This window comes from Felis catus, chromosome A2, assembly GCF_018350175.1.
Source record: "Felis catus isolate Fca126 chromosome A2, F.catus_Fca126_mat1.0, whole genome shotgun sequence".
NCBI classification, from domain to species: Eukaryota; Metazoa; Chordata; class Mammalia; order Carnivora; family Felidae; genus Felis; species Felis catus.
In genome coordinates, this window is record NC_058369.1 from 138931161 (window position 1) to 138951181 (window position 20021).

General features: G+C 42.0%; 1 protein-coding gene across 1 annotated transcript; it reads left to right on the forward strand.

The window, feature by feature from the left end:
* Positions 1–308: 308 nt before the first annotated feature.
* Positions 309–12635, forward strand: WNT16 (Wnt family member 16). The gene is made up of 4 exons (XM_003982982.5): positions 309–906; positions 1090–1331; positions 3310–3596; positions 10340–12635. Exons 1-4 carry the CDS (start codon positions 473–475, stop codon positions 10802–10804), a joined length of 1428 nt encoding a protein of 475 aa, XP_003983031.2. The 5' UTR covers positions 309–472; the 3' UTR covers positions 10805–12635.
* The last annotated feature ends 7386 nt before the right edge of the window (positions 12636–20021 follow it).

The following is a 20021-nucleotide window of genomic DNA, read 5'->3' on the forward strand; positions in this document are numbered from 1 at the left end:
CTCCTGACACGTTGAGACCTCAAGCAGTGTTGAAAGGTCAACTTGTTTGGTACCAACTCTGACTCAAAAAGAGTACTCTCCTGTGAGGTGAGGGAGAGGAAAGAAACGGGGGCAGTGAGGTTTTCCAGCCACTCCACCCAGAGGGTAATTAATCCAAATGCGAGTGGGGTGGGTGGAACTCAAACATCTCCCATTCGACCCACGCCTTCCCCCAGGGTTGCTAAGACAGAAGCGGCCCTGGCAGTCTTCGGGTTGAATCAATACCCCTCCCGCCGAGACCCGCTCTTAGAAGACCGCGACAGGAGGAAAGGTCATGAACACACCCGGGTCTGGACGCGCTGTCCCGGAGCAGCGGGCCCGAGCGCCCCCCGCGGAGCCCGCTCGCAGCCAATGGGAGCTTGAGGTCCGGGGATGATGAGATGCGGGGCCGAGGCTGGGCCAATCAGGCTCCAGGCGCGGCCAGGGGGAGGAGATGGGAGGAGAGGCCGGGGGCGATGGAGACAGCTACACCAACAGAAGTTTCTCACCTATTTCGGCGAGGGACGCTCCCGCACCTCTTGCACACCTCCAGCTCCGCGCGGGAGGAGGGCCCCAAGCTCCTTTCTCCACCTCCTTTCAACTGCTCCCTGCAAGCGAGGGGAAGGCTGCTGAGAGCCCCTACCACCGCTGGCCTTCTTTTTATGTTGTCTCACAGGGAGAGAGGGGGCGAGGGACAACTTGGTTCTGGGGAACTGACCTCTGGCCTGGCGGGCCTCTGGGCAGAGAGGGCAGCAGTGGAGCGGCTGGGGCTGGGGGACTCCATGCTGGGGCCATGGACAGAGCGGCGCTCCTGGGACTGTCCCGCCTGTGCGCGCTGTGGGCAGCCCTGCTCGCGCTGTTCCCCTGCGGAGCCCAAGGAAATTGGATGTGAGTATGGGGGCGGCACGGGGGTTGTGGCAAAAGGGGTGCCCAGCCTCGGGGGACTTCCAGCTGACGCGGGGGAGCAGGGCCGGGGACCCTGGGGCGGATGACCCAAAATTTGGCAAAACACCTGGGATCGGAGAGGAGAGCTGGGGAGCGGCTCACGCTAGGGGCGGCGGTGTCTTACAGGTGGTTGGGCATCGCTTCCTTTGGGGTTCCGGAGAAGCTGGGCTGCGCCAACTTGCCGCTGAACAGCCGCCAGAAGGAGCTGTGCAAGAGGAAACCGTACCTGCTGCCGAGCATCGGAGAGGGCGCGCGGCTGGGCATTCAGGAGTGCAGGAGCCAGTTCAGACACGAGAGATGGAACTGCCTGGTCACCGCCACCGCCCAGCCGGGCACCAGCCCCCTCTTTGGCTACGAGCTGAGCAGCGGTAAGTCCCGGACCCTCGGGGATGGCGCAGGATGGAGGGCAACTCCTCCAAGTACGGTAAATGAAGGAGTGCTTTCGTGGTCCGCCGCTGTCTCAATCCCAAAAGAGGTCCTTTAGTGGACGAGAATTGGCGGGGGGGGGGGGGGGGGGGGGTGACGGAAACCAGGCCCGGGTGCAGGTGCGGTCCTGGAGGGGGGTGACTCCCCAGGTCCGGAGTGGGGCGCTAGGAGCCGTAGCTCTTCCTCCGTCCCGCGGCGCTCGGCGGGAGTTGCAGAAAAACTGACACTCCACCCCGCCGACCCCTCGGACCCCGTAGCGCCCCCCTACGTGGGTGACCAGCTGGAGAAACATGATGTCGGCAGCAGGGAATGCTGCCGCCGCATCTGCTTTGATTTAAGAGCTCCGCTGCGCACCGAGCCTTGGACAAGGGGCTAATTGCAGCGAAGCCCCACGTTTGTTGGCACCTCGGAGCGCGGGGCAGACAGAATAACGGTGATTGTAAAAGGGAATGTCCTGGACAACTCTACGTGCGGCTAACCCGAGCGCGACTACTTTGGCTCTCCCCTCTGGTCTCCTTTCCTTTTATATCTTCCCTCCAGAGAGCACACCCGCGGCGCGGGAAGCTGCAGTAAAACAAAGTTCCACTTCCACGTGCCCAGTGACTCTGTAGGGATAAAGGTTCAGGGAACCAGGATTGTTCTAGGAATATCAGCAGATTCCAAGAATTTTAGAACCTGGGCGCCGAAAGATTCGTTGTTGTTTTTCACATTCATTTCCGTCCTCCCTCCTCCTTTGACCCTTCTCCACCCGCTCCCTGCACGCATCGCCGCCAAAGTATTGCATTTGCCCCGCTGCGTTTTGGCCGGCGCGCCTTTCCGAAGGGGGCCTGCCCCTCCCCGCACCCCCGCAGAAGAAAAAAGAAGGAAGAAGGGGGAAAAAAAGGAGGAGGAAGGAGGGAAGGAAGGAAGAAGAAGAAGGAGAAGAAGGAGAAGAAGGAGAATTAGAACCAGAAAAGTTTTAGTTGATGAAATTCAGGGACATCAGCGGTTGAAAAGGTTTTTTGGACAACGGGCATGCAACTGTTTCTACTCCAATCTTATCTCAAAAGAAAAAAAGGTCATTTGCTGAGTCTCTTCTAGCCCATTTTACTAATGTTTTAATGAACTTTAATTTTCAAAGATTTTAGCTCAAACTCTATTGCAGGTGGGCTAAATATATACTCAGTAGATTTCTATAACAATTCTTTTTTTTTTTTTTCTTTGCTGGTGACATTTCATTTCTTTGCTGGTGACTTTCATTGCTTTTAAGACTGTAAAAGGATTAGCTAGCACTATATAAAATATTTAACTGTTCCATATTAATATCAGTGACTGTTGTTTATGATATCCTTGGGAAAAAAAAAAAAAAAGACCAGTCTTTGATGTGAAAGTAAACTGTAACATCTACTGATTGCTTTGGCCTTTGCTTAATTTTAATTTGCATTCTGACGTGTATTATTTACACAAACAAAAATCACACCAAGTTTTTCAGCTTGTGTTTTGTGAGAACACATTTGAAATGTAAAAATAAAGGTAATCTGGACTCTTTGGGCATTGTATTACCATTTACTGTATCCATGCAAAGGATTTTAAATTCAATATGTACTTACTGAACTTTTATTGTCTATTAAGTACTGAGCTAGGTGCTGGCATACATTTCAAATTTTAAAAATAAACAGATGATTCTAATTGTCATGAGGGGAATTTATGCTGTACAATATATAAAAATGCCCCCAAGTGGAATACTGAAAATTAATGTAGCTTTTTTATAAGACTAAGACAATATGAAATTGTCCTTTCTAAATATGTACTCATTAAAGCATCCATTGAAAGTAATTGCAAAATCACTTTCCTGCTAAGAGGTTAAGAAGGAGGCTTTGTTATGAACATAAACAGACGGAGGTATGGCTCTTCCATTCAGCAATTTGTGTTTTGTTCTAGGCACCAAGGAAACAGCATTTATTTATGCTGTGATGGCTGCAGGCCTGGTGCATTCTGTGACCAGGTCATGCAGTGCAGGCAACATGACCGAGTGCTCCTGTGACACCACCTTGCAGAATGGCGGCTCAGCTAGTGAAGGCTGGCACTGGGGGGGCTGCTCCGATGATGTCCAGTATGGCATGTGGTTCAGCAGAAAGTTCCTAGATTTCCCCATCAAAAACACCACAGGAAAAGAAAGCAAAGTTCTGTTAGCAATGAACCTACACAACAATGAAGCCGGAAGGCAGGTATGTATCAGAAAATGGAATGAAATCTAGTGCCTTTAAATAACACTGGGATGACACTTCTGAATGAATCTGTCCAAGTGATTTTAAAAACATGCACTGGTAGTGGAAGAAACATATATGTCATCTATATGTATAATATATATGTGTGTTTATTGTATACATAAACAATATGTATGACTTCTACATCGATTCAGTTTAAGTTCTCCATCGGATAGGGGTTGATGTATTGGTGATTTTATGTTTTGTCTACCTGGAACACTAATTATAAAATAATAGATGTGCACATGCCTTTGGGTGATTTTGTTCCATCCCTTAGCGATAGAGCCAGAATAAGATCTGTAGGATCTGCCTAATGGTACCGAATCAAATTCCGTCTTAAATATGACTTTTGATTATTTCTTTAAATCTATTTTTAGTGGGAAATGGCTCCTAAGCATCATGTGGTCAATGCGTCCGTACTTTCTCGAGCAAACATTCTTGGATACATTAGAGAATTCACAACTCCTAACTAATATTTTGGTAAAACAAATCTTTTTTAAAGACAATTAGTTATTTTATTATAAAGTGATACAGATTCATTATAAAAAACAATAAATGCAGATAAATGTAAAGAAGCTTTAGATACATTAAACATATGGATATTTAAATATATACATATTAAAGATTTAATTTAATCTTTAATTAAATTTGAAGAACCACCATCTAATTAACCTCTTTTATGAATTCTGTGTTTTATACTAAAGTTTTCTTAAAATGGAATAAATTTGTAGCTTAATTTAACTTTTATATATTTATTTTAATGAATATTGACACAATAAAGTTTGAGTTCTACAACATAGGGGAATTACTTGGCAATTCATAGTGAGTTTCTTAAAACAGTCAAAACCTTTTTATGAATATACGTTTTCTATGTTGTGATAATCTTTTTAGGACAGGAATATCAGCACATATCCTATATTATTGTAAATATCCAATAACCTGTAAAGGTCCCAAAGTAGTCATTGCAATCTGCCACATTCTCCTGAAATAAATTAAAACAAGTTGCAGTATCTGTCAGAAATATTTAAAGTATATGTTACATTTGTTTTACATTTTTGGAAAGTGAATAAATGCAACCCACTTAGAATAGGTACAAGTTTCAGCCAGCTTTCTCTACTTAGCCATTCTGGTTTATAATGCGAAAACAGAAATCTCAATAAATGTTATTATCACCATGACGCTTCAAATTTAAATTTGAATTTTTAATTCAATGTGAATATTGATTCAAAATAGCAAAATAGAAACTAGGCAAGTCAGTAAATAGCTAGGTAGGCTTTTCATATTTTTGTTTAGAAATTTTAAAATTTAATAAAGTAATTCTTGCCTGACACCACAGTTACGCACATGTCTCTTCTTAAAGTTTTCCATGTAAAAAAAAAATTAAATGAATGAGGTTCTGCTTCAATGTAAATATTATCCACTAAAGGATTTTTAAAATTATCTCTAACATATGAATATAAAAGAGGTCAAATATATGTTTGTGTTTCTTAATACATATTTTTTAAAACTCTAGAGTTAGGATGAGAAACACATTAAGTCAACTTAATATCTTTAAAAAGACCCACAAATGTATATTAATTATCAATTTAGATCTTAAATCTTCTTTAATCATTCTTTAAATAATTTTGTAGGGAGTTTTAACATTTCACTAGAAAACAAAACTTGGAAATTCATGTCATGATTAATTCCCTGAATAAAGCTATCCCTAAACTTCTGAGAAGCTCTGCAGTATTCTGTGTTTTTGTCAGTATCATTAGGCAGGTATTTAGTGTTATTCTGTCTTGTGTGTTGTTTCTAATTAGGTAGCAATATTTGCCTCGGTAACCACTTGATCTTCAACTACTATTTATATTCCAAGTTTATTAAAAACATACAACTATTTAGCATCAATTTTAATCCACTGTTTGTTGGCAAAAAACAATCTTCTCACATTACTGAGGTTTTTGCTATTATTCTAATCGTGCAGAAAATAATTCAGCCTATACATATATATGCAGTTTGTGTACTGTGTACATTTTGGAGTTTTCTCTACTGAGTCTTTTTGTTCTTCATTGGTCTACACAGAGTCTTAAAATATTACAAAACGTTACCTGGACTGGAGTTTTTGTTGGTCTGTTTTCATGAAATATTACAATTCAAAACCATTTTGTATTTTTCTTTCCACTGGCAGCCAAACCCCCCCTCCCCCCACCCCACCACCACAACAACAAAAACCAACCAGGTTTCCAGGCTATTATCTAATATGGAAGAACAATCAACTCCATTTTTAAGATTGGCAATTAGGATTTTAATCTAATAGGCATATTCTTCTGAGTAAAGTTCAAGGTCTGCATTCAATTGAGTTGATTTTCCTCGTCTCAAAATCCCAAACTCAAAATGTAGGAAAGCGTTCAGAGAAATGTGGGTACTGGCGCTTAGTAGTGCTGTGAGCAGGATAGATGATTTTCTAACCGCTGACCTTAAATACTCTGATTCCCACTTGGTTTCTGACACCATTCCTAAAGTTATGACTCCAAGAATAATGTTGCCGAATGGTGATTGGCTAACAGAATGATGTGATGTCTTCCAGGGGCAGAACTTCTGGGAATAATGTGACTTGGAATATTTATGGGTATTTCTTTTGGTGTGCTTAAAATATTTCCATTCTTCCCATGTCCACCTCATAAACTTTTAAGTTTCCCTACCCCATAATTTGTTTTATGATGAGTAACTCAAAAAAGTGGGAAGGGCCCAACCCCAAATTTTCATTGACCTGTTTCAAGAATATTTATAAGTACTTGAACAACACATAAGTGTTTTGCTTTTCAGCAGGTTCAAATATATTTTTGGACTGAAAGAGACAAAATGGGTCAGAGGAATAGGAATTCTACATATAACCATCCAACCTTATGTCACAGTTTTCCTAAAAACTTAACTAGATCATCTGATAGTTGACAAAATGAAATGTTTATAACAAAATGTTCCACAATAGTTTGTTTTGTTTTGGTCATTTCTGTGAAGTTTGGATAAAGCGATACACTGGAAAACAATCATCGCCTGCTGTGTTACCTCTGAATCAAAATTGTGGGACCAGTCACTCCTTAGACCACTTCTTAGCAGTTTCTATTTTTACATTAAGTATTAATGATACATCTTTCCTATTTCACTTCATTAGAAGTTCATCAAACCAAGACTTAACACAAAGAGCCCAGTAAATTGAATGCTACCCTCCTAATTGCTCTCCCATAGTTGAAAAATATTCCACCAAAATGTGCACATCTGTTTGCAATAGTTAACAAAACATTCCTCTGTTAATATCGTTATAAACCTTAACAACTCAACTAGAGTAGAGAAAGGAATTTTCTCATAACCACATACTACTCATACGAATGCTGGTCTCTAACTTTTCCTGTTAGCAGAAAACGGCTGCTATCACTGCAGTTCAGAACGGCTATTTGATGTTAATTAAGAATCCCAGCTGAAAAGCTCCAGAATATACTTTTTTGGGGAGTGTTCATGCAATTTCCTTAAATATACTACATTTTCCACTTTCATTTTTCTCTGTTTTACTAAAATTCTCCTGCTGCATATACAGACTTTACATCATATATCACCAACTTGCCTTATGTAAATCAAGTGTCTTAACCATGCTGTTCATTCTTTTGTAAAACTGGAATAATATGTAAGTACATGTTCATTAACTACCTACTGTGTGCAAGGCATTTCTTTCTGTAAAGCTACATCAAGTAAAATAATTTATGGAAAAGTTCTCTGAGAAACACTAAGTTCTGCAGTTAAACTATGTGTGTGTGTGTGTGTGTGTGTGTGTGTGTGTGTGATCTGCCTTGGACTCTGCATTTCATCAAATTGTCCTAATGGTAATTACATTGCTTTATTTTAATCCCTATTTGTCCAAGTTTCTTCCTTAGAGTTTTTTTTGGGCTATAATCATTTAAATTTCATGTCAAGTTATTGGAATTCTTCTCCTTGATGCTTGTCTTTCTATCCTAGACTATATCTATAGCTATGTCTATATCTATATCCATATATATGATAATATATATGGTAAAACATATGTAATATAAAATATATACAAGAAAACTTATGATAAAATATAAATAAATAAAATATAAATATAAAATATACACACGATAAAAATACCATATTTATACTTATTGTTAAGGACAAAAAAGATAATGGAATTGAAAGGTAATCGAACGAAACTTAAAACTATCATCCCTGAAAAGTTATAACTAACTCCAGGTATTTAAAAGATTCTAGTTTTCTATAGCAAGAAAATCTTCCCAAAATTCTGATGTGAATTCAGCAGGTGATATCATTAGATATCACCTTTTTATCCTTCCAACCTGGGAGGTAATGTGTCCTAACTCTGTGGTCTAACACTGCTGTGGGCTGAGAAATCAGAGGAGAGCCCCATAGGATCAAGACCTTTCCATGCCATTGACTCTCCTGGCAGTGACTCCTTTGTTTAAGGTGGTTTTCAGTTCTTTCTTCAGCTTCAGAGCACCAACAGAGAGTGAGTTAAAGCTGTTCAAGTGAGCTGGACTAACTATTCCGTAAGTATTTGGTGAGCATCTGCTCCATCCTCCATGCTTTGCAAATTGGCAACACCATACATGATGTCTGAACTGGTTGATGAAACAAAAGTCGGCCCCTCAGTAAGATCCTGAGCAAGAGGCAGTTTTAAATCACCAAGTGATGACTGTGAGGAATGTTGATCAGGTTTAAATACATAAACAGACATTCTTAGATTTTTGGCTTTCTTTGGACAATTTGTTTTGTTATTGCCTAGCATTAGCTGAGCTCTCTTTTTCTCATATCCTTCAAGCCCTTAAAATCTGAACAAAAGTAGGCAGATTGCATTAATTTGAACATTTATTTGCCTGGAGACATTTTAAAGAATGGAAGTCTTTGTGAATATCAAATGCCATAAATTTAAGTAACTAAGCTGTGTGCCATACTTTATAAATTGCTTTCATATCATTGAAAGCTGTCTTTTGCCTGAGTTACTAAGAAATAGACATAGCTACTTGCTTCTCAGTTTTATGAATTCAAAAAGAGCATATGTGCTCTATTCCATAAAGGACAGGGTTTAAATATTATTCTGTTTACTATTTTCAACACTAATAAGTATCGAATATTGCACAAATCAATACCATATGCTCTCACTCAAGGTTGCAAATATTATAAATTGTCCGAAATAGTCCATCTCATTAGATAGTTCAGAAACTTTAATTTGTTGGGAAACCTAACATTCCACGAACACGTCAGTGTCAAGTTTAGTATAAAATGGCAAAACATAAACCCCTGTCATTTTAGAGTCGTGATAAGAACTGTAAGTGGAATTTAAGCTGTGAGGTTTTCCTTTCTTTGGTGAGATGACACACATAATTTCCAAGTTATTGAATGGGCAGATCAATTTCCCATTTTACCCAGCATGCTGACAGACCGTCAGCGCTACAGCTAGCCCGGGCGATTTATTAATCTGCTCTGTCGTCCTCTAGGGATGGAAGGAAGCTGTGTTAACCAGCCTGCTGTATAAGAGAATAGAACCCCAAAATTCTTGAAATCTCTCTATTGCTTTTGCACGGTGAGCCCCATGTAAAATTTTCTCTCAACTCTGCCCGGACCTTCTTCTTCAGGGAAAGGGGGCATTTATTTAGACCTTAATGTGTGCCAGGCAATGGACTCTTACAGATATATGTAATTTCATTTAATTCCTCAGGCTGAATAAACCAAACTCAGCACTTCGAATTGAAAAATTATGTATATATATTATCCCTTTTCTATGTTAGGATGGTGCTACTGATCCATCAAGAATAGGACATATGTTTTGAATTAATTTTCCACAACAGGGGAAGAATTTGCTGGGAGCAACCACACTCTCCAGCCCCTTCTCCTTTTGACCAATTTAAGTTGATTAGTCAGGGTTTCTCATGTGGTCTGTGACCAGAGGATAACACGGTGCCTCAAGCCCACATGAACGTAACGGACTTTTACGGTGATCAAACCTGAGAACTCCCAATCCATAGATCTCATGCTTGGATGCCCGTTAGAATCATCTGAGCAGCTTTGTGGACGTGCCACTGCCTGGACCCCACCTTGGCCAAGTAAATCAGAATCTCAGCGATTAGTGCGTTGGTTATTTGCAAAGTTTCCACGGATGCTTCTATGCACTTGTGAGGCGAGGATGACCATCCTGTCAGTGCTTCTCAAGTTTTAAGGTGCATACGAGTCCCCTGAGAATCTCATTAAAATGCAGATCCTGATTCTGTGGGACTATAGTGGGGCCAGAGAAGTTGCGTTTCTCACAAGTGACGTTGGTGCTGCTGGTCCATGAACTACACTCTGAGTAGCAAGGTGCCATATCAGGAACATGGAGGCGTGCATGAACATCTTCCCACCCCGAAATTAAACACAAAAATAGGCATAGTGTCCCTCGGGTGTCTCAGATAAACCCTGATGACTACCTTGGCCTGGTCCACTACTTTAAATTGGACTTGGAAACGTTTGCTCTGCAGGGTCGGGAGAACGACAAAACGCTGGAACCCTGAAGCAGCTGTAGAGGCCCTTTATGTTCAAAACTATCGCTTTTGTGCAGGACGACACGGACCCAGAAAGTGAAGTGGCGAGGTCAGCCGCGCTTCTGTTGTTGGGTAAGACACTTCATGAATGATATTTAATGCGATTCCTGTTGGTTTCAGGCCGTCGCCAAGCTGATGTCAGTAGACTGTCGCTGCCACGGAGTGTCCGGCTCCTGCGCTGTGAAAACGTGCTGGAAAACCATGTCTTCCTTTGAAAAGATCGGCCATTTGTTGAAGGACAAATATGAAAACAGTGTCCAAATCTCAGACAAAATAAAGAGGAAAATGCGCAGGAGAGAAAAAGATCAGAGGAAGATACCCATCCGCAAAGATGATCTGCTCTACCTTAATAAGTCTCCCAATTACTGTGTAGAGGACAAGAAACTAGGGATCCCAGGAACACAGGGCAGAGAATGCAACCGCACGTCAGAGGGCGCGGACGGCTGCAACCTCCTTTGTTGTGGCCGCGGCTACAACACCCACGTGGTCAGGCACGTGGAGAGGTGCGAGTGCAAGTTCATCTGGTGCTGCTACGTCCGCTGCAGGAGGTGTGAAAGCATGACTGACGTCCACACTTGCAAGTAGCCCCTCCATCCAGCCTTGAGCCCCACTCCTCAGTGACAAACAAGGGACTGCCATTCCGAGGTGCCTCCCACTGTGCAGGGCTGTGGAAGGCGCCTCCTGCCTCCGACGTCCCAGACCCTTGGGCCTCCGGCAGCGCTCTCCTTGCCTGACGGATATCCAGTCACACACTGAGCATGTGGATTTTGGGGGATACCAAAGTTGACAAGGTTTGGGTTCATTCTTTGGTGGTTTGGAAATACATATGGACCTACCAAGAAGATAATCTGTCTCCTAAACAAGAAAGAACAAGGAGCCTTCATGACGGGAGACCTGGGCCATGCTCAGGATAAGATCCTTGACTATGGAATTCAGTTATGGAACTCAATAGTGGTGGGTTTAATATTAGACGTTTTTAAAAGACGCATCTTATAGCAGCAAGGAACAGTAAACATGATCTCATTTATTTTCTCAGTAATTTGGGTGAAGAAATCATACTGTGCATAGAAACAGACATTGAAAAGTTAACAGAAGTGGAAGGTGCTTACTTACCCTTTCATGCATTTCAAAAGAAGGGCAATTTAAAAGAATTTTCATAACTGATACAGTCTCCCTAAAATGTGTTTGCTAGAGATGTTTAGTGACAAAAGGGAAGAATCTAAACATAGAATGTAAAATGTATGATTTGGATTTTAAGTGCCTTTTAACTATGAGAGTTTATCTAGAAAAATCTCAGTGAGATATACAGCAATCTTTTATCTTTGGCTTTATTCTTTAATTGTAGACCAGTTTCTACTATTAAAACCCCAGCTCTGAAATATCGGAGAAGAGAGGGATCTCGAAAGCATGTGGGAAACTTAAAGGTAAAAACATAAAGGGCTTTCATACATTGTAAGGGAAAGCACCCTTTAAACATGTAAGACAGTATTTTGTACAGTATTTTGCTTAAAAAAGTTATATATTTTGTAAATACAGTATTTAAGTTATATGATGATATGTATTAAAACTTCAGACATTATTGCCAAAGCCCAAGAGTTAAGGCGATAAAATTATCTCAGAAATAAGATTAGCTTCTGTTTCTTTTCATTCTATTAACTCTGACTTTTTTTTAAACATTGAAAAAGAAGTTAATTGAGCAGTTATATGGATGTGTTTTTCTTGTCAAAATGACAGTTTTACATGTTATAGATTAAAATATGCTGCAAGATATTGAGAATTGTGTTATTTCAGCAGATTAGTTAAATTCTGCTTTTAATTAGTTCTGTTTAACTTGTAAGGCTATTATAATAAATTATGCAGTAAAAGTGTTAACTGGATAAAAGAATCTACATCAAAACAATGATCACCTTGTGTATTTGATATCCTGGATATTTATTATATTGTATGTAATGCTGCATTTCCATGTGAATGTTGAATGGTCTTTCTAAGTTTAGTATTCATGCATGTATATTCATCATACTTTACAAGGTTCCTGGTAAAAATTACAGGGCTGTATTTAAGGTTGTGTTTTAATGTAGATGCTTATGTTTTTTATGAATTGTTAACTATTTCAGTATTCTATAGGAAAAAACTTCTAAGTTCAGGAAGGACAAAGAAAGAATATTCTTTTTCTAATATTAAGCCAAGAAAATGTTTCCTTGCCCATAACTCTCATCCTATTTCCTTTCAATCTTATTTCCCAAGGCAGAGCAATAATTTGCAAAAAAGAGCAAACCCATGGAAAATGTCTCAGGCTTCATATTAAATTCAAGGCTAAACATTTCGTTGTGACCCTTACAGTTTAACAAAGAAATATTATTTATAAGTGAAAATCTCAGAAATGACAATTGAATAAATATAGTACTTATTTAAAAGAGTGGTTTACCAATCTTTAGCATCCGCTGATTAGAATAACCTGAGAGACTTATTTTCATGCCCCCCCCTTTTTTTGCACAGTAAATCTATTTTATCTGCATTAAAATAAGCACTCTTTTTTTTTTAAGGTGAAGAATAGTTCCCATTAACAACCAATTTCTTCTATCAACTAGACAACTTTTCATAATTACCTTACCAACCAATTGGTAGAATCAGGTGGCCTCTAATTCCCAAACGCTAGTATGCAGCCATTGCTTGAAGACAGTGATGCCAACTCAGACTCTCTTCTCTGGGATGCCTGAGCAGGATCTCTTAACTCCCAAGCTTTGGCTTCTTTTTGTGTCTTTTTGTGTCTTTGGCTTCTTCTTTTCCTTCTCCTCCCTGGCATCACTATGGAAGCCATTCTTGAATTTCTCACCAGTTTAACTGATGGCCAACCTGGACTTGGCTCATTTTCTTCCCATTCCCCGTCATGCTGCAGGTAGCACCACGGTGCTCTCGGGAATACAAGTTGTGGAGCCCAGATGTTCCTATTCAATCTAGACTATTTTGCCTGCATTGTTTAGGGCTCTTCGTGTTGCAAGTAACAGATGACACAACCCAGACTGACAAATGTTAAAGGAAACGCATTGACTCAGTAACTGAAGAGTCCAGAGTCCAGACTGGTTCCCGTGGAGCTCGATCTGAAAACTCACACTATGTTCCCACGGTTCAGGTCTTTCCAGCTCCAGCCTAAACAGACTGGCTTCTGCAGTGTTGTCTTCTACTTCAGGCCCTACAAGGTGGTGGGGGGACCCTCACCACCTCATGCCACCCCAGGGGCCCCAGGCTCTTCTCTTTTCTTAGCTAAATGGCTGCTACACTCCCTCCAAACCTCACATTCTCCTACCACTCATTCTAAGGAAAGAGAGAGGTTCTTCTTGGTTGCTTCTATAGGAAAGATGGAATTTTTTTTTTCCTTCACAAAATGACCAACTAAGGTAGTTCTGAGACTCATTGGCTCTGATTGGTTAATATGTCCATCCGGGAACCAATCACAATGGGCATTGGAGATTGGGGTTAGGGGATAAATACACTGATGATCTTAAGGCAATCAGATCCAGTGTGGAAAGTGGCAGTGAGTGATTCATTCCGACTAAACCCACGTAGCTTGAGAAAAGGGAGGGAAGAGGTGAATCTGCGGAGGAAAACCAGGGTGTTATGTTAACATTAAAGGGTACCTGGGCGCTGGGCAGCACAGACATTAGATGTCTTCAGCTCCAGTGATGTGTTTCGAAAACAGCCTTCTGGCAGCACTTGGGTCAGGCTCACAGCCAGACAAAGCCCGGTGACTTATGTATAGGGTACAAAGTGCCTTCTTTTGTTTAAATGCCCTTTATGATGTTGAAAGGGGAAAAGGAGAGGGGAGGTGCTCTAGTGTATTAATTTTCAACGTAGGAGTTCAACTATTTTGTAAATTGGGAAATGCTTAATAGAGACAGTGGTAAGAGGCAATGATGATTGTCTGAAAATGATATCAAGAAAAGCATATCAAGGGGCGCCTGGGTGGCACAGTCGGTTAAGCGCCCGACTTCAGCCAGGTCACGATCTCGCGGTCCGGGAGTTCGAGCCCCGCGTCAGGCTCTGGGCTGATGGCTCAGAGCCTGGAGCCTGTTTCCGATTCTGTGTCTCCCTCTCTCTCTGCCCCTCCCCCGTTCATGCTCTGTCTCTCTCTGTCCCAAAAATAAATAAACGTTGAAAAAAAAAAGCATATCAAATGGCATTATCTATAACCTCTAGATAAAGAAGTTTGCTAATTAAAATATTTCCCTGGTAGTAGTAGCTTGCAAAACATTAAAAAACACTTTAATTTGTTTGGCTATAAACAACTGCATTCTTTCCTTATTCACAATCTGGATGATAGTCGTTTTGTTTTTAAAGAACTAGGATAGCTATATTTAGAGTAAAAATAGAATCTAATTATATAAGATGCTACGACCCTGTATGTTTTTGCAGCTTTGTAATCATGTGATATTCACAGTACAGATTTTAGAAACACACGTTGACTTTCGCAAGCACTGTCAGTACTAGTGTGTCTGGTTTCTACTTAGTTTAAAATGTGGAACCAGAAAAGCTTCCCATCAAAATATTCATTTATAGGCAATTTGATGAGCTGTTGGAACTTGTTGCATTGCGTTGCATTGCATTGCAGTGCCCAGACACTGCGGAGTTAAACCAACCATTTGGAGCCAGTTAGTTAGTGATCCAGAGTACTATAATCCACTTAGCTGACTTGAAGGAAGAAAAATTCAAGTCTGATCTCCAGGAACCAGGAATACTCCTCAGGGCAAGCCCTTCTTAAGGAAAGTTGGCTAAGATGCCTTGATTTTTTTTTTTTTTTTTAATTTCAGTTTCACTATAGACCAGATGTGATAAGTCATAACATTTCTCAGAGTAGGATGATGAGGTGAGCCGAGAAGGACAAATGCATGTGGCGCAGCGTGAAAAGGGGGACGTGGTTGTACACCAGGGACTCATTTCCTTTGAAATAGGGAATAATAGCAAACACTTAATTAGCACTTACTGCGTACTAGGCATTAAGTAACTTCTATGTATTAATCAGTCTGTGCCCTTCACCAACATGTGCTTCACACAGCATCAAAATTGTCACACACTGAGTTTGCAGTATACCATTTAGAGAGTTTGGGGCCTTTGTAAATAAAATGAAAATTACAGGATGTTCCTTCATGGTTTGGCCATATAAACTTGATTGAGGAGCAGTAGTTAGATGATGGAAGAACTGAGAGCTTAGAATTCACCATGAAATAGAATGAAAAGACACTGCCTCTTGATTTCTAAGCTCTAAGTGATTTAAACTGCCTGCTATTTTAGATCCCAGTGTGGGCTAACAGTCGGATTATGCAAGAGCCTAACAATCATTCCAAAAGGAAATGACTGGGGGTGAAGATCAAACTAATTTAGTGCGACGTTAAATAAATACTTACATCCTTTTTATTGTTGTGCTTACAGCCAATTGTTACATAAGGTGTCATTTTTAATACATGGATGAAGTTTACCATTGGTAACGATTTACATTCACATCCAAAGGAAAACCACTAGAGGTGGTTTGCATGATTAAAACCTCTTGAAACAAAATCAGGATTGAAAAAGCAGCCTCTCCCACTGATTGTAAAGGGAAAGTAATAATAAATGTGGACCAAGTCAACACAAACTGCAGTTTCGTATGTGACTTTTTAATTTGCAGAGTTAAGTGAAAGCATCTGATTGGTGTGTGAATGGTGGATATAGCGCCGCCTGTTCCCCTCTGTTAACTGCTGTTCTGAACCCTCGGAGAGGCTCCCCTCAATACAGGCCAAGGAGCCTTCCCTTTTGTAGGCTAGTAACAATCAAGCCCCTGTGATCATGCCCATATCCAGTCGGCCATGTTTAGCCAAGAAGCAGGAGGGTGGCCCCTTGTAGCCCCTATTGTTCTCTGACAAAAGAGGAGTATCGCCAAATTTAACTGCACATTTAAGTACACCTCAAATTCTGCATGAATTACAGGTGTAAATATACAAAATGTAAAGTTAGTAATTACCTGTTTGTTCCTAGTACATAATCCTGACATTTCTTTTTTAAAAAAAGAAAGATTTTTTTGTTTTTTTGGGTTTTTTGTTTTTTTTTTTTTGGTAAGTTGTATTGTTTCTATTTCCCCCCCAGCTTTCCTGGGATATAGTTGACATATAACATTATGTAAGTTTAAGGTTCTGTCCATTGCAAGTGCTTCATCTCAAGCTCCCCGGCAGACTACCAATGTTTGTTCCTTACGGCTTCATCCAAGGCAAGCCAGCAAAATGGAAAAACTGAAAAAGTGAATGTGATAAAGCCTCTTTAATATGCCCTCTATTTAATGGGTATGGGCTAAATAATTTTACAAGCTGAAAGATAAATTTCACTACTCAGAATGAGAAATTCTCTCCTTTTGCTGGCTTGAACACTTGTTCTTTCCCCCAGATGCTCAATATATCATTTCTTGAGAAACTACTTTGAACTTTGCTGACTAAGTAGAGAACCACAGCCTTAAAATGTTGATTGTCACAACTGTATTGTATCCGTGTCTGACACAGTTCTGTAGAATTATAGGGAACCTCTTCCAAACAGATTATTTCCGTAAGAGAATGTTAACATTCCCTTGCAAGGTGTTAATAGTTCCACAAGAATTGTCTTCCAACCTCATTCCTGGGTCAGAAGTTTCAGATTTCAGGGCACTGGGTGGCTCAGTCAGTTAAGCATCTGACTCTTGGTTTTGCCTCAGGTCATGATCTCATCATGGTTCCTGAGATTAAGCCCCCTGCTTGGGATTCTCTCTCTCCCTCTCTCTCTGCCCCTCTCCCACTCACACACACACACACTCTCTATCTCTCTCTCAAATACGTAAACACTAAAAAGGTTTCAGATTTCTTTAAGAGTACAAGCTCATTTACTGATGTTAAACCTTAGGTCCTCTCCCTCAGGGAGAACAGAAAGCCAGCGAGGGCTGTCTGCATTCCCCTGGGAAGAGGCACCAGGACTGAGGGCCGGGTGCTTGCTCCTCAGACCTCAGGAAATCCCCACCTGCCGACTCTCCCACCTCTCCTACCTCTGAGAACAGCAACCCTCAGGCACCACTGCCTTCTCCACCAACTGAAAAACGTACTTCTAACTTTTCGGCACCATTTGCTTCTACATCTCTCCTCTGCTCAGAGCTCAGACTCGCAAGACATTGTCCTCAGGGTTCATTTCTCTTCTGGTCACATACTGCGCACAGCACTTCTCCAGTCTGACTCCTGGCACACGGGGTATGCAGAAGCTAACCATTTTTAGAGGCTGAAACTTGAAATAATTGAAAAGATTTCTATGTTAAAACGAACATCTGAGTAAATGATAAAATAAACCAAAAAATCCACGTTAAGTTTTAGGATAGAACTTCTCAGACTCAGACTGGGCTCTTCTTCACTAAAACCTGATTTCCAGAGGTCAGCGTGTACTCTTCCTCAGCTTTGAGCGATATACCTACAGAAAACAGGGCAGTTCCATTCACCATTCCGCTGGTGACACTGAGGTTAAGAAGACTTGGCAGGGGATTCAGCAGCCCCCGTATTGAGCTTGTCCACCCGAGTAGGCCAGGTCGAAGCAGCAGCGACAGCACACGAAGGCACAATGCATCACAGAAAAAATGTTCTAAAGTCAAATGCATAAAGTTCAAATAATGAGTTTACTATTATAAGGAAAAGGTCTCAGAAAGCAAAAAACGTCTCAAAATCCATTCAAGGCATTCCTCTCCTGCCCAGGCAACACTCGCTAGTGGGTAAGAACGTCCACGGGCCTTCTGAACAAGAAGCAAATGCTGGCGTGCAAGAGGGTGCCAGCTGGGTCCCCCCTTGCCCTCAGCAGGAGTTAGATGGTTAGGTAGCAGGTTAGGAGCAGGCCTCCGGGTCTTTTGTTCTGGGCTCTCCTGGATCGGGGCTGCAGCAGAACGCTCCCCCACGAGGCTCATCTGCCAGCTGCCACCACAGAAAGGAATCAGCCTCTGGCTAAGTCACACGCTTTCCCATACCTTCCCCTCCAGAAGGGACAGCAAGTGCAACTAGATCATGTGATCATTTGAGTTGCCGGCTCCCTGGAGATCCACAAAAGCCGGGATTCTGCATATGAGATACGGTTTGGTGTCAGTGCAGACTGAAAGAACAGGTGATACGTAATCGGAGGCCGAGGTCAAGGAGGAGCTCGGGTGAAGAGCTGTGTCCTCTCTCATGACCTTACCATCCAAGCCGTTCAACGGCTCCTTTTTGGCTTGGTGTCTCAGTCCATTCAGGGCGCTATAACAAAACACCGCAGACGGGGTTGGCTTATAAACAACAGAAATTCCGTTCTCACAGTTCTAGAGGCTGGGAAGTCCAAGATCAGATTTGGGGTCTTATAAAGACCTGCTTTTTGGTTCATGTGTTTTCTTGCTGTGTCCTCACACGGCAGAAGGGGCCAGGGAGCTCTCTAGGGTCTCTTTCATAAGGGCTCTACCCCCAGTGAGGGCTCTACTCTTCTGACCTGATCATCTCTCAGGGTTCCCACCTCCAAATTACCATTACATTGGAGATTAGGTTTCAACAACCGGATAACAGGGGCAGGGAAGAAGGGTAGCTGGACACAAATATTGGGACCGTACGTGGTGTGTGGCAAGATGGGACTGGGAAGCTTAGGGAGGCTGGCTTTTGTCTTTGACCAGAACACTATTAGCTGCAAAAGACACAGTCAATAATAAGGACAATACCAGCAGTTGCATTTAGTGTGTACTGGGCACTCGGGCAGGCACCACAAACACGTGGTATTAGGCCTACCTTGTAACAGTGAGGATACAGACTTTCTCAAGTTCCCCGTGTAGTCAGCAATGAAGTAGAGACACATACTCAGGCAAGTCTGTACTCTTCACCAGTATGCTACACTCCCTCCGTTACAGAATTCACTCCTCTTTAAGGTTTTAGGACCCTTTCCTCTCTGGTGATCAAGTCAAATAAATGCGGGCTGATTACAGGAAACATTAGGAGACTGCAGTTTCATAAATTATTTTTCCCAAACATAGGACTATCGTTTACCAAATTTTTTTTGAATGTTTATTTTTTGAGAGACAGAGTGCGAGCGGGGGAGGGGCACAGACAGAATCCGAAGCAGGGTCTGGGCTCCGGGCTCCAGGCTCCGAGCTGTCAGCACAGAGCCCCACGGGGGGCTCAAACTCACAAACCTCGAGATCATGACCTGAGCCTAAGTCAGACGCTTAACGGACTGAGCTACCCACGCGCCCCTCTTTTACCAATTCAGTCTCAACTTCATTCAATGTTAAGTGCCCATCCAGTGATGGGCAGACTTTACGTAGAGGTGAACAGTGAGTTTTGTTTTGTTTGCTAAGTAATCTCTACACCCAACGTGAGGCTCCAGCTCACAGACCCCAAGATCAAGAGCTGCATGCTCTATCGAATGAGTTAGCCAGGCGCCCCTAAACAGTGAGGTTAGTGATGGCAGCGAGTTGCGCCAGTGAACTAGCTCTACTGGGAAGACGGTCTTTGTAGTAAGTTTGCTTATAAACTGCCTAGGCAACAAAGCCCAGAAGCCTTTCTTCCGACTCTAATTGAAGGATCAGCCAGTCCCTTTTCCTTTCTAGAAGCGACATCCTAGTGTTGAAAGCATTTCTTTAATATAGCTGCCCTCAGGTTTGTCTGCACCCTCACTGGATTGCAGGAAGGTTCTGGTGGAAGAAGTCTCCTAGGTTCCTGGAAGGCGTTCCCCACGCTCCTTCAAGCTGCCTAACAAGACTGCCACTCCCAAGCCAGGCAGGCCTGCTTTTCGCTCTAGCTGGCCTTGATTTGACAGGAACCGC

Excerpts from the sequence above, each read along its gene's own strand:
- WNT16 (XM_003982982.5), top strand. The coding sequence starts at position 473 with ATGGGAGGAGAGGCCGGGGGCGATGGAGACAGCTACACCAACAGAAGT. Across the intron at positions 907-1,089 it reads GGAGCCCAAGGAAATTGGAT|GTGGTTGGGCATCGCTTCCT; the intron begins GTGAGTATGGGG and ends GGTGTCTTACAG. Across the intron at positions 3,597-10,339 it reads ACAATGAAGCCGGAAGGCAG|GCCGTCGCCAAGCTGATGTC; the intron begins GTATGTATCAGA and ends TGTTGGTTTCAG.